The sequence below is a fragment of the Lagopus muta genome, chromosome 1, assembly GCF_023343835.1.
Source record: "Lagopus muta isolate bLagMut1 chromosome 1, bLagMut1 primary, whole genome shotgun sequence".
Classification (NCBI taxonomy): domain Eukaryota; kingdom Metazoa; phylum Chordata; class Aves; order Galliformes; family Phasianidae; genus Lagopus; species Lagopus muta.
The window spans coordinates 136,759,260-136,775,069 of NC_064433.1; the positions used below are offsets into that span (position 1 = coordinate 136,759,260).

A 15,810-nucleotide genomic window follows, 5' to 3' on the forward strand; every position below is an offset into this window, starting at 1 on the left:
ATGGGTAATACTATCCCATAATTTCTAAGAGGTTTTTGTGTCAGTGTGAGCTTCTGAAGGGAACACTTATTGTAGAGATCACATACATCGATCACAATACTTCTTGTATTTTGAGACAATGCTCTCAATGAAAAAGGAAGATGTACAATTACAAACTCTCGCCTTGGGAAGATGTTCTTTACTCCAGCATCAACTCAAATAAAAATCAATTTCTCACTCCTTTGTGAAAAAGCACAGCCTCATTCTAAGACATTCTACATACTACATTGAACATTGGATGAGTTATTTTATTCTAACTCATGAGAGGCAACATGACAATTAGTTTTTGTAGAAGAAACTTGAGATGTTCATTTACCTTTGTCAATCACGGTAAAGCAGAAACATAGGAAGTACAGAAAGACCATCCTGGAGGAATAAAATAAGCACATAAAGTGTAACTTAAACTAATTTATGCAAATGAGTGAAAGAACACTACCTTTGATGAGACTATTCTGTTATCCGGAAATCTCTGAGGAATGTATGCTTCAGTGCCTGGAGGTGGTTCACGATGCCCAACATAAATAGTCCGACTGTCCACCCAATTCTCTTCTCCAGCACACTACGAGAGGGGGAACAAAAAAAAGATGTCATTATCACTTCACTCAATATTTCTGCAGTAAGGTGAGTTGCAGATTCAAGTAACTAAACATGCCTAATCAGTACATACACAGCCATTAACGTCTGATCCCTTGCATTTCTCTGTATAATCAAGACCACTAAAAGACAAGTTTAAGTCAATTCTCAGAACTCCCTATATACACCAAAAACCACTTTTCCTAAAAGAGGAAACATGAAAATTATGTTCGGACTTCTTAGTTTTATAACTGAAAAAAGAAGAATGGTAACTCAGTAGTTTATTAGTAAATATCTTAGTTTTAGGAGAGAGGCCCTGTCTTCTCCAAAATACTAGCAATAACAATATTCTGAGATACACAGCAACAGTAGGGAATCTTAGATTGCCAGGAGAGAACTCAGCTTGTCAGCTCAGATTCCTTGTTCTTTATTGAAAGCTGCGTCTGCAAGTAGATGAACCAAAGTGAAATGCTCATAGTTGCTTCGTGGAACTCCATCACATTTGTATTTTAATTAGTACTTCTACACTATGTATAAAAACATACAATTTGCTGTAGATAAGCCAATTAATTCTACAGTTTCACTACTTCCCATCCAAGATACGAAAAACGCTTCAAGAACAGAATACATTTCTAATATCTTGATCCAGACAGAAAACCAGGCATCCCCCATTTTGAAACTGCCACTAGGTAAAAAGATGAGTAAATTAAATGTTGAAGTATATAACCAATTTGAAATTAAAATCTGTCTTATGCTGTAATTATATATATATATATATATGGTTTTGGTTGGAATATAGTTAATTTTCCTCACAGTAACTGATACAGTGCTACCTTTTGAATTTAGGATGACAATAGTGTCAACAGCACAGCTATGTTTTAGCTGGCACTGAGCAAGGTGGGATACCTCGAACTCCAGGACTTTTCTGCTTCCTGTGCTGCCCTGCCAGAGAGCAGCCTAGGGGTGCACAAGGAGCCGGGAGGGGACACAGCCAAGGCCAGCTGACTGCAGTTGAACAAAAGTTATCCTGTACTGTAAGAACGACATCCTCAGCAGTAAAAGTTTGGAGGGAGGGAGTGCAGCAAAGTAGGATTGGGGTGAGATGGACAGGATCAGAGCTATGCTCGAGTAAAAATAAATGTTCTCAAGTAACTGTTATGTGTGATTCAGTCTCATGTTCCTGGAAATGGCTGAACATCTACCTGCCAAAGGGAATTAGCAAATTGCTTTGCTTGCATGTATAGATTTTGTGCTATTAAAACATCTAAGCTCAATTCATGAGATCTTGCAGTTTTACCTTTCTGATTCTCCTCCCCATCCTGCTGTGGAAGACTGAGTGAGTGACCATGTGGTGCTTAGCTGCCCACTGGTATTAAAGCACAGCAGTAAATTAGATGGAAGCTCCTTTTCTGACACTTTTTATAGTGTAGTAAATACTTCCCAGAAGTGTCCGTGGGCACTGATGCTGTTTGGCAAAGTAACCAAAGTTACCAGAAGCAGTTTAGTAGAAAAGTGGAGCCAAAGCATCACTCCCCAGAACAGCAGCTCTTCTCTTCTATTCAGTCTTACTGGCAATAGCTCTGGGCAGATTTGCTTTACTAGTGCAGATATGGCTGGTAAGTCTAACATTTCATTTTTAAGCTTAACCAAAAACATACACTCTCACTTCTCTTTCACTGCTTCTCTTCTGTGTGATCATTCCACTGTTCCATGCACAACACATGTGAAGAACAAACTTTCAATATAAATTGTGTAAATGTAAGTATAAAACTCTTTTAATCTCCTGAAAACCTGAAGCAGCACTTTTACAACAGTTACCTATCTGACATGAATGCTATGCGACATGAATGGCTTTCTTTGTGGAAAGAAAAAAAATGCTAAGCAAAAGTATAGGAATAAGAGCTTCAGAACTCAGGCACAGAAGAACTGACCGGCCATAAGGCAAACTGTAAGGTGAACTGAGAGAAAAACAAGGAGGCTTAAACAAAAAGCAACTTTGGCTGCCCCCCACCTTTATACTTGAACTAGTTAGGAAAAAGCCCTAACTCTTACTTATGACAGAAAACAAAGCGATTATGTTCAGAAGCTACTGGAAAGTCTGAATTACAGAATTCAGCATAAAACTAAAAGACCTTTGCTTTTGTTAGCTCTTTTAATACGTACATTTTATCTAACTCAATAATTTTGAGGAGTTAGTTAAGCATATCATATGAATGCAAGTTCATGAAGGAAGGATGGTAGCCCTTCTTAAGATACATCAGAGCCCTAGTCATAGCTTCTACTCTTGTATCACTGACTTCAGAGGGTGGGCATATATATTTCACATGCCAGATCCTTGCAATGGGAACCTGAAATTAGGATGTGGGTTATTCTGAAAAGTACACTAATCTTCCAGCCAGACGACTCCCACATCTCTAATTTGCCTTGTCACAATCTCAAAAGCAGACTGCCATTCTAAATGCTCGTACCACTTCTGAAGACTAGCTAATATTCCTACAGCATGTCAAAACATTTTAGAAGCAGTAAAAAAACCTTTCCACAATCTACCTCACTTCTGTGCCAAGAGCAAAAAATCAGCATCTTTTATCATTTTCTTAGATGATATTTTTACTTTCTCAATACACCTGAACGTGCAATGTATGCAAATGATTCAGTGACTCTTGGGACAAGCAGTACTTCTGGAAACATAGGAGTGAGAGATATTCCTAAGAACTAGACCAAATTGTACTGTGTTCATTAATTTTTCATTAAGGATATCCCAGACATCAAAGAAGCACAAAGATTATTGCTAATACACTTAAGTGCTGAGTTCATAGACAAATGCTTAAAGGGGTAATGGGAATACAATGCATGAATCTTTGAACATCAAGAATAAATCCCTCACTTTCTCCTTCCCTCCACACAGACCGTGCCTGACAATGTATGTCAGCTTGACAAAGATCTTAGTTCAAATATATTTGGGTTTTATTTATTACGATCATTACTCCAACTTAGTTAAAACAGTCCACTGAGAAATTACTTATCAAGCTAGGAAGCACAAAAGATAGATCTCTTCAAACTGTATCCTGCTGCACTACCATCAGTTTGCAAAGGTTTGATACCCCTGGTGTATTGTGTTACCACTAAGACATAGACCAGAATTTGCATCCAAAAAGAAAAGTTCTACAGAATTTACTTTAAACACGGATGTAAAAATCAAGACAAACCCTTCTGTTAGCTTAATTGGACCCACTTTTTATTTTGAAGCGATCAAATCACCACAAAATACAACCACATAGCTTAGATCTCCAAACAATTTTCCATTTCAACATGTTGACAGGAATTGGACACCATACGTGCTTTACACAATTCAACAAGTTGACACAAACTTCAAATCTCTCAAACACTCAAAGGCCATACACAAAATTTTGTGGGGGAGACAATATTATACAGAGTCACAGAATTGTACGAGTTGGAAAGGAGCCCTAGAGATCACTGAATTCAACCTCCTGCTAAAGCAGGTTCCAGTGCATAAAATGCTTTATTCAGTAAGAGCACAAGGTACCTCACTTTCGTGAAGCAGAAAAAGGGAAAACAGTGATGTGTATCAAAAAACACACCATCCAGAGAAATCAAGTCGCAGCATTTTAACATCTAGTAATGCTAACCTATAATACTGAACACTTTGAATCAAGAATTCTTTTGCTGTTCAGGTACCTCATATGAGATCATTTGCTGAATGACACCAGGGTAATTAAAAAAAAAAAAAAGCAATCAGATGCTGCTGTCAGTACAATGAAATATGTTCTTTTCTTTATTATTATTTTAGAGTTCTATTACTTAAGCCCATTAAGGATATGGGGAAGAAATCAAAAATAAATCTTAACATTATCTGCTTCTATTAATAGTATAAAGCTCAGCCTACTGAGACCAAGTTTCATTGGCACATCAATGAAGAAGCATTACTTAGCTTTTATGCTTTCAAGCAAGGTCAGCAACAAAGAAGGCAAAGACCAGCAATAGACTCAGTCATCCTTATGTAATGCTAAACAGAGGTGTTAATACATGTATAAACTGGAAGGCGAACACCTAATATTCAGTTCTCTGAATTTAAAAAGAAAAAAATAAAATAAATAAAGCTGAGACTAGCTTAAGATTCACCTTCATACTACTCCCACCTAATTTTTTACAGAAATGAATTATCTGGGGTAAATATTCAACAGATGACAGTGAAAAGAAGACAGATGCTGGCAGTTGTTTGGTGTCTTCCAAGCAGCTCTCTGTGGTTAATTTGAAGATGCTCCTCTAACTTCTCATGGAAAAAATAAATAAATAAATAAAAGCAACGTGGTAGAGTACAAATGATTATCCAGTCAATGGTTTTTATTTTATCACCTTTCAAAGATAATTTTAGCACATTAACTAAAATTGAGCATACCGAGGTTGTCACGACAGTGTGTAGGTGCAGGGAAAGTAACTGACCTTGAAAGATTCCAGGTCTTTCCAAATATTTTTAGTAAATACATTCAACATACAGTTTGCTAATCAATGGTAGCACTGAATGACACTTCCTGACTTTCCACTTGAGCTACTAACTTGGGCATAATTGGAAAAAACAACCTTGGATTCAAAATTATATTCACTCTTCAAATAAATTAAACACAAACACTACTAAAAAAGTTCATAATGCATTAAGCATTACTAAAAACACAGCTAAAATCTCCACTGGTCAGGCTGTAAATATATTTTGTTGGACAACGTTCTCTCATACTTCTTTGCTAAATGCTTTCTCGGAAGGAGTTACAAACAGACTGCAGACTATCTATAGATTTGCTAGCAGTAAATTCCATGCATCAGTTGTAACCTTGCTCACCCGGGCTAAGACGAAAAGTTCTTTTCTACAAGCACTGCATTCCTGGAGGACAGAATAGCATCACTTCAGGTACTTTAACAAAACGCTACTATTTTATCCCAAGTGCAATTAAAACTATTGTTGAAATTGCACACCAAAAAAAGATTAAAAATAAGATTCCAACTTTGTATTTAACGAAGAGAAAAAACAATTTTAGTTTCTCAGGTAGATCTAATTCAATGAAGTGGAAAAAATATTTCATTCTCATTTTCATTTTCTTAAGCATACTAACTTCTTTAACATACACTCTAACATCTCGCGGTTACGTGATCAATCTCATCTATTTCTTGTCCCCTCAAGTATACCATGTACCTGCTCTTTTTTACTTGACTCCGTGCCATTCTACAGGTAAATGTCAACCATCTCCCTCTGGAAACAATGGTGCAAAGCGCAAATGCCTACCTAACCACTGTAGACCAATCAAATCTGCAACACTTTAAAGGTAGAGCTGGTCTGTAAATCCTAAAAAGCAGAACCCTTCTGTAAATATTACAAAGCAAGCTACTTCTAAAGAAAAAAAGAAAATTTACATTTCCTCCAAGCTCCTCACTAGTTAGAACAAAGGAGAACATTTGTTCTCACCAAAGCAAACATTCCAGCTTCTACAAAATATGAACACCTTAATAAAATTTATCTCTTCCTTCCACATCATGTCTCCTTGAGCACCATACTCAGAATAAAAGGTTTCTGAGAATATTCTAATACAGTTACACTCAAATGATGTCATACTAGCTCGCACAATTATAATTTAATTTAGCCCCTTGTAGAAAGTCACGTTCCTTTCATTTTCAGTTCTAGAATGCCACATTTAACTGAACACCACCTGTACTTAACAGATGATAACACAGAATTGCAGAATGATTTCAGTTGGAAGGGACTTTTAACATCACCTGGTTCCAACCCTCCGCTGTAGGCAGGGACACCTCCCTCTAGACCAGGTTGCTCACAGCCCCATCCAGCCTGGCCGTGAATGCTTCCAGGGAGGGGGCATCCACAGCCTCACTGGGCAACCTGTTCCAGTGTCTCACCACCCTCACAGTAAAGAATTTCCTCCTAATACCTAAACTAATTCTACCTCCTTCCAGTTTAAAATCATTTTCCCTCACCCTATCACTACATGTCCTTATAAAAAGTCCTTCCCCAGCTTTCCTGTAGGCCCACTGAGGTACTGAAAGGTTGCTATGAGGTCTCCGGAGCCTTCTCTCCTCCAGGCTGAAGAGCCCCAGCTCTCTCAGCCTTTCCCCATAGAGGAGGTGCTCCAGCCCTAATCTTCGTGGCCCTCCTCTGGACCTGCTTCAACAGCTCCATCTCCTGTTTCTGTTGGGGACCTTCTCCTCAGAGGTGCTCTCAAGCCATTCTCTGCCCGACCTGTTTCTGTGCTTGGGATTGCCCTGACCCAGGTGCAGGACCTTGCACTTGCACACAGAGCACTGTAGTGACCCCCTTACAGAAATTCTGTTTCAAATATATACTATCCAAACCAAGTTTTTCAAGCAAGAGTAAGACCTTTCACAAGTGCTCAATTTAAACTCCAAATTTCCTTTATATGCTGGACCCTGAGTGTAATTATTTATGATGCCTGTGATTTGGAAGAGAAACAATATTGCGAAGATAGCAATCTGGACAGCAGACAGACTACAGTCAGAAGTCTTGTCTTTTTCACCCGTGATCTTCAACATGTTTCAAGGAATTATTGGGATGATGGCAAAAAGACCCGTAAAATACATTAATTAGTGGATGCTTTTGCTTTATTTGTTTTCCTTCCTCCTGCTGTAAGGGTTCTGACACACTTTGCTCCTTGCTGTCTGCACATCGGTAAAATACCACAGCAGAGAGAGAAATGCTGTGCCTCTCTGTACCTGACCCCATTCAGGAAGAACTGCCACATGGAAATCCTTTCAAGAATGTCTCAAATGCAATTAGAAAGTCAAATGAGAAAAACTATACTAAGCAGAACCATAAGAGAAGCTACAAGGGAAAGTATCTCATAAGATACCATACTTTGTAGCTTTGTCACTTATAAATTATGCATTAAGTTTACATCTAGAGTAATACCATACCAACAAATTCAGCTTTGTGCACAAATCTTACAGGTTCTTTTGTTGCTATCAAAAGCTGCAAAACAAGAGCAATTCTATTTCTTGTCAGGTAACTAAACACCACACTGCCCTCCCAGCCAAACTCAGAGTGTCTGTAAACATACTTTTAAAGAGAGTACTTCATAGATACTTCAGAATCTATGGGTGGGTAATTTTACCATCTTGCTTGCCAGAAAAGAGAACTATTTCCAGTAATTCATCAAGAAGCACTTGAGAAAAATTTTAAGACAGAATAAAACAGAATGGTTCTGTTAGAAGGGACCTTCAAAGCTGACCTTTTAAATTCAACCACCTGACCACTTTGGTGCTGACCAAAAACTTACAGCATGTGGCTGAGGGCTCTGTCCAATGAGATGAGCATCTGTCCAATGAGATGAGATGTCCAATGAGCATTGAGCATCACCCATCTCTCCAGGAAGCCTGTTTTAGTGTTTGATCACCCTTGTGGTTAAGAAATGTTTCCCAGTGCCCAGCCTGACCCTCCCCTATTGCAGCTCTGTGCCATTCCTGTCCTGCCATCAGTTCTCAGGAGCAGAGCCCAGCACCTATCTCTGCTTCTCCTTTTCAAGGAGCTGAGGTTGCTTCTCGGCGTCTTCTTCTCCAGACTGGACAACCAAAGCACCCTCAGCCTCTCCTCATAGGACAAGCTTTCCAGCCCTATTACCAGCTTTGCTGCCTTCCCTCCTCTGGAGGCTTTCAAGGGCCTTAAAACTGTTTTTGTACAGTGGAGCCCAAGAATTGCATGCAATATTCAAGGTGAGACCACATCAATACTAAAATACAGTGGAAGAATAACCTCTTTTGACAGCCAGTCCTTGCTGTGTTTTTGCTGTGTTTTATGCACCCTAAAGAGCAGTTTGTCTCCTTGGCTGCCAAGGCGCACAGCTGTCAGCAGCACCCTCACATCCCTTTCAGCCAAACTGCTCTCCAGCAGCATCCAGCATTTTCCTTTGAACTTCATGGTGTTGCTGAACTCCCAGTATTACAGTCTATCTAGATCCCTCTGCAAGGCCTCTCCAGGGAGTCAAAAACTCAGCTTTCTAGTTGAGTATAATCTACAAAAATGAGGATGCACACTAGTCTTGCATCCAGATCATTGATGGAAATGTTGAACAGGACTGGCCTCGGATCTGAGCCTTGGGGAATACCACTGGTGATGGTTCCTAGCCAGCACCCATTGAGCCAGTTCACCATTCTGCATATCGTGAACCTGTTTATCTCACAGGTGGACAATTTCTCTGGACAGAGGCCAGGAGGGAAGATGTTACTGAAATCCAGAAATCCAGAAAGATCATGCCCACCATCTTCTCCTTCTCCATCATGCAGGTGACCTTATCATAGAAGGAGGTTAAATTACTAAGGCAGGACTTTCACTCCATGAATCCATGTTGACTAAGCCCAGTAACAACTCTGTTCTTTAAGTGCCTTTCAATATCTCCAGACAGTTTTCTTCATAACTTTCCCAGGGAGTGAGGTTAGGCTAATAGGTCTGTAGTCTCCTGGGTCTTCTCTCATTCCCTTTTTGTACATGTTGACTAGAATGTTAAAAAATGAACGCAGATTATAAAGAAACAGGAGGAGGGAGGGAGGCAAGCAGTGGTTCCTACTTATTTTTGAATGAGTAAAAATAAAATTCACAGATATAAACTGTTTTCTCTGGAGATAAAACGGTTAAGGAAAAAAAAATAAGAAAAAAGTGCCTGCCATAAGCCTTTCCTAAATCACAATACATACAGGGACAATACTGATAACATCAGAAAACTAAAAGCCACTAAGTGATGCTCTTAGAGTAGTTTGGGGTTATTCAAGGAGGACATATTCTAAAAATACAGTTTAAATTTAGAGCAGTAAATTACTTTACCATCAGCCTTCACTTGGATATAATCAGAACTGGCCAAAATGACAAAGTTCGTCAAAAGGATTTTAGCAAATAGTTAACATAATAGCCAATTTAGCTGCCCTTTCTTTGTTTGAACACTCATAGAATGGCCTGGGTTGAGAAGGACCACAATGATCACTTAGTTTCAACTCCCCTGCTATGTGCAGGGTCACAAAGCCACATCCAGCCTGGCCCTGAATGCCTCCAGGGATGGGGCATTCACAACATCCACAACCTCCTTGGGCAGCCTGTTCCAGTGCAGCACTCTCGGAAGTGCCACTCTCCTTTAAATGAGCACAAGTTCACCAAAACTGGTGTAGGGAACCTGCTTTGGCAGGGGGGTTGGACTCGATGATCTCTGGAGGTCCCTTCCAACCCCTACAATTCTGTGATTCTGTGAAAAGCAAATTTCCAAAGAAAAGAAAAGGATAAATCATTATATTGGTGCTGTCAGTACAAGTTAGTTTTTTTTTTCCCCCACACCTATACAGAAAAAGCTAAACCTTTAGTCAAAACGTGACCCTTGCTAATTCTGCTAAGTTTCAAATGAAGACCCTGCACACTTAATTCAGTTCCAAACATATTGCCTCTAAATAATGCCTAAATAATTCCCACAGGAGTAAAAAGGTAAAATACAAATGATGTCCTCTCTCTCTCCCCCCCATAACTGGCATGTTTATTGACAGCCTGCAGACTTTGGCATTAGTTAAAATGACAATATTAGACAAGTTTTACTATGGACAACTGTGCTTTCCATATCCTCTGCGCTATAAATTGTGAATTATTTACCTCACTTTCTCTCATGTGTAATTGATTTTATGAGCTACTTAAAGTCACATCCTAATGTGACTTTATCATCATGACTCCATTTTAAGTCTTGTATTTATAGCACAAAAATAACTTGACAGTTCAGAATGTCTAATGGTTAATTATTTATCATTAGAAGCTGATTAGTATTTTCCTTTATTTCCTTACAGTATATATATGTATATATATATTTTTAAAGTTCTGTGTACCAGCATCAAATCCCACATTAGGTAGATTTCAGTGAATAACTAAGCACACAGCTTACTTGGGTATGAGAAATGCTCTTAAATACAAATGGTTAAAAGGGTTACTGAAACATTAACTTGGAGCTATTTGAGTTTCGACAAGCTTCAAACTCTAACATAGCCATCCAATTGTATTCCAGTACAACTCCAGCACACTAAAGCAATATAAAATATTAATCATTCCTTGCAATGCTGCCAAGCAAAGTCCTATGTTGAGCTACTTAAGGGAAAAATGTGAAGTGTTGATTCAAGCACAGACAAGTTTTATTTTACAGTTTTACCTACCATCACATAGATGCTGCCGGTGAAATAATATCTGGTACAATCCCTACACATAAATATGACTTTTTTTTTTCCCCTCAAGTTTTCTTAATCTAGTAGGCATAAGGATAATATATCTAATAAAAGAAAATTAGCGTTCTTGTTTTTCCATCAGTAACTCATGGTATGAAAGGCCTTTCATCAGCCTTGGGTGTTAACATGAGGATCATGAGTAAACCTACTCATAACACAAAAACTTTTGACACCAATACTCATGAGAGTTTTAGAATACTTTGTTCCTGAAGTGCAGTGAAAAAGTGAATTCCACTAAGATTAAATATTTCTTTCAAGTTTCTTTGATGCTCTGGATTTTTAAATATTTACTTTTATTCAGAGAACAGCCTTAAGGATTTGCAACTGACCAATGCCAAGTACAATGAGGTTCCATAACTTGTTACATTCACAGACATAAAAAGATTTATTTCAAGGACCAACACTTCTACAGTAATGTTAAAATCCAACTGTTTTCTACTGTTCACAGTACTATAAGTTAAATGTTCATATAAAATGAATATTTTATATTCCAGCTTTTTTACTTTGCCATATATATTGCCAGAAAAATGTAAAGAAGTTTTCAAAAAAAACTAGTCTACAATACCAAATAGAAACATTAATCTGACTAGACAGAAACCAGTGCCAGCCATTTACAGAAGGACTTACAGAAAACAAGTTCAGTCACTGCATTGGATCTTGAGTCCATTCCTGACTGACCAGCAAACATTACAATACATTAAGACAGGACATAGGAAGTCAAGCACAGACTTCCAGTTTTAAACATCTTAAACAGGTCCATGATGAAAGCTAGGTGAAGTTTAAATTAAAATATCATTAATAACTCAGGGGGAACTTGTGATATAACAAAGAAGTTTTCAGGCTGGATTGGGTTGTGAGCAACTTTATCTAACTGCCAATGCCCAACTGTCCTGCTATGAACAGGGACTAGATGGGTTGAAACTAGATGATCATTATGATCCTTCTCAACCTAGGCCATTCTGTGACTTTGAGGGTCTCTTCCACCTCAAATAACTCTATGATTCTAAGGGTGAGGAACACTCAAGTATCATACTTTTCAAACATATATTTTTTTAGTGATATGTAAGGCACAAGTCGGTGTCCAATGACTGGTAAACCTACATAGATAAATCATACTTATAAAATACCATTGATGAAAGCATTAATGATAACCAAGAAACTCGTAACAAGATGAATATGGTATGTTCAACACATCTGATGTAAGGTTACAGTACATGTGCCAACGACCATCTCCTGAAATAAAGCACAGAAGTGGATGACATAAGGTTGCCCATAAATATTCTACTCAGCATTGAGAAACTGCTACAAAGATCAGAGATTCCCAAGCTTAATGCCAAACACAGCTTCGGCATTCATTTTTAATACATGCAGCAGGTGTATGGCATTGATTTATTCACAAAGAACACTTTCATCTTTTGGTCCTAAGATACTTTCCCCACGTCTGATGTACTGCATATATCATACTGCATATTATTAAAAAAAAAAAAATGAACAAGTGTTTACTATTTTCTTCCCAAGCTCGTGTTTTATGAAATAAAGCACTTTTTGTTTTAGTTTGGTTTTATTTGTAGGAGAAAAAGGAAAATTAAACTGCTTGAAAATTAAGGCTTGGCCTAATTTTTAATACTGCTTATCACCTGCACATCTTTAATTTTGTTAAAAAGTAATGACTAAACGCTATGATCAACAGGAAAATGGAATTTTTAACCTACAGTCGGGTTTTACTGAAGTAATAAAATCTCGAGTGTATGAGTGTATGTATACTGTCACACTGTGAGGGTGGTTAAATACTCAAATAGGCTCCCTGCAGTGGCTGAGGAATGTCTGTCCTTAGGGATGTTCAAAACCTTATTGGACAAAACCCAAGGAATCTGCTCAACCTGCTTTGAGCAGAAGTGTTTGACTAGACACACTCCACAAGTCCATTCCTGAAGCCAAGAGACTGGCCTGATCTGTGGACGTGCATTCAGAGCATGAAGGATAAGGTCACCCTAAACACTATGAGATTGAAATTATTATTTTAGGAAAAAAAACCCGAAACTGTGGCCACATCCCATGTTATAATGGCAACATTTTATCTATAGCTCAGCAGGCAAGCTCCTCAATAATGCCATAGGGTTTGATGTCAATATAATTAGAGAACATGGAAAACAAGCCTTTGATATTTCCAGTATTTCATTTTATTCATCCATGGGAGAAGAAACGCCTGCATTCAATGTCAATACATCAAGACTGTTCTGTGTCCTTCATGCAGGAAAATCAAGATATTTCTACAGAAAGACTTCCCTAGCAAGTCTGGAATTGTACTGTACATTGAGATTAATGTGTTCTGAGCTGCAATGATTTTGACAATAAAGGCAAAAGAGGTTATGTGGCTTTGTCTGGGATGAGATGATAAGTGCAATCTCGACCTGCACATGTCTGCCATTCAGTGACACAGAAAAGGTTAAACAATCCTTTTGATGTCACAACCTTCTAAGGTTTCTATTCAGCAGAAAAAAACATGCATAAAAACAAGAGAAGGCATCTACTTCTAGGCCTTGAATTATTGCTGTGATCTCTTTGATGTGAGGAGGGGTAGAAGTGAGCTGCCAAAATACAATACCCTGTTAAAAAAAAATAAAGCTTGTGGTTAGATATCCTTTGCTATGAAAATCCCTAGAGGCTCCAGCTTTCTGAGAAATGCCTCCTGTTCACCCCCATAAGTGTACCCCACAACATTAATTCACACATGGTAAAACATAATGAACTAAAGAAACCTTCCTCAGACTTTGAAGGCTGGTATTTCCATCTGCCACTGCTTCCATTGGTCAACAAGAAGAAAACCACCAAAATATCATTTTCTCAACAGAAGACTCAAGAAAACCAACATTGGCCAAGAGCATTTTACAGCGGATTGGTAGTCTCTCAAATCCTATATATTTGGAACCCTTATCATAACTAAACTCCCAGCAGAAAGTACATACTGACACAAAAGACCTGTTTTTATTGAACTTAAAAAAAGCACAAATGTACTTGAGGACATGACAACCCCCCACAGACCATTAAAGAACCAAGTCTAGAGAAAATCAGGCTTACAGATATTTTCTAGCTATCTTAAGGGGGGGAAAAAAAAAAGGAAGAAATGCTACTTCAGCAGAATAAATCAAAACCATTGATATTGCCTGTTTTAATCTCCTGCATAAGAAAAGCTAAAGAAATCACAGACTAATCACACAGACAGGTAATTGTGAAAAGGGGAAAATGACCTGTTTATCGCATTTTTTCCCCTACAGCAACATTCATTTTTCTTATAACACGTGTACTTAAAAAGTTATTGCAACAACAGAGAAAATATTTTGTTGCTTTCTTAGTGTTATCATTTAATGACTCAGTAGACTGATTTTCTTTTTAAATATTTAGCTGCTGTGCTCAATGTAACTCATCTGTTCCCATAAAAGTCGTGCAGGCTCCTCCCCCATTCTGTCTCTTCCGATTTGGCCGGGAATTCCTGGAACCAGTCCAAGGAACAGAAACCAAAATTGCAAATGCTCAGCTGCTGCACAACTGGGCAAGGAATGGCAATGAGGAATTTAAAAGTAGCTTGTCGTGCTTTTTCTTTATTTATTTACATTCCCACACCTAATAGTGTGTGTATCAAATACTGTTATACTATAATACATATTGCAAATATTTCTTACTTAGAAAACATGTGGCCATAGTAATTCTGTACTTTGAGTCCCGTTTCCATATTCACAGATCCTTGCAAATCATGACAGATTCACTGAGCAATACGATCTTACATCAAAGTTAAATCAAACTTCAAAACTAGCCATTCTCTAAGCAGCAGTTTAGATCAAACAGCTTTCAGATAGAAGTTTTACTTGTTGCACACAATTCCAGACAAAAATATACAATTGAGGTGATTTTAGGAAATGTAATTGGAGACTATGTCTAAAACCAGACACCAGGAGTTAACAGAATACCAAGTCATTTTCATTAACAACCATTTGTAAAGCCTGAACATTCCACACCTTATCCTATTATTTATTCTTTTCTAAACCTCAGTCCTCTGAAGGCAAACTCACATTATATCAGAAATCAATTTTCTGTACCCATTTTTGGAGAAAAAAAGCTAAGAAGATGTGAAAAATTGTTCTGTATTCATATTAAAAACATATGATCTGAATGAATGAGACATGTTTGGCTTCTGCATAGGAGTATATGATCAGTCTTGTACTATCTGCATGTTTACAAAGGATTTGGACTAACTGCCGCACAATTCCAAGCATGCATCCCACAGCACAATGCTGCAGGCAGAGAAGATGGAGCAAGATACCAAACCTCTGCTGCCACAAATAAAACTTCAGGTGATATCTCAAGGGGTATTACTACAAATAAGTTAAATTAATTCTTCGCCAGTGCCTGCTTGGAAGTCAAGTCTCTTACCAGAGTTATTTCTTCTAATACTTATCCCCCCCTGCATCCCAATATAAGACAGAATCCAAAAACAAGAAAGGCAATTTCAAGTGGGAAAGTAATTTACTTTTGCCTTCTATAAACAATTTTTCTTTATTTTTAAGAGGCATTCTATTGGAAAACTCCTCGGAAATAAAACAACTGCTTTTAATAAAAGCAGATGAAATTTCTATGCACAGATCTTGACTTCAGTTCATGCATAGTACAAATAAAGATGTCAGTCTGTGGATTTGTCTTATAAACAAACAGGTATGACTGAAAAGAAGGAGAAAAATACTTTCTTAACTCTATAGAACACGACTGCTTTTGACGCCTTGCCTCAGCTAACAACATCAGTTACCAAATACAACAACTACACCTCAGAACTAAATAGCTGCTTCAAGTTTAGTGCAGAGAAAGGTCAGGAAATTACCAGTTACCCTATTTTATCATTTTGTGTTGTGGTTGTTTTTTTCTTTCCTGGCA

General features: G+C 37.9%; 1 protein-coding gene across 6 annotated transcripts in view; it reads right to left on the minus strand.

Moving 5' to 3' along the window:
- ATP11A (ATPase phospholipid transporting 11A) overlaps nucleotides 1-15,810 on the minus strand; it is a 117,476-nt gene that overhangs the window by 59,035 nt on the left and 42,631 nt on the right. For all 6 annotated transcript variants that reach the window (XM_048959355.1, XM_048958961.1, XM_048959042.1 and 3 more), the window contains exon 2: nucleotides 476-598. In XM_048959355.1, coding sequence (XP_048815312.1) covers nucleotides 476-598 — 123 coding nt within the window. The remainder of the gene's footprint in view (nucleotides 1-475; nucleotides 599-15,810) is intronic.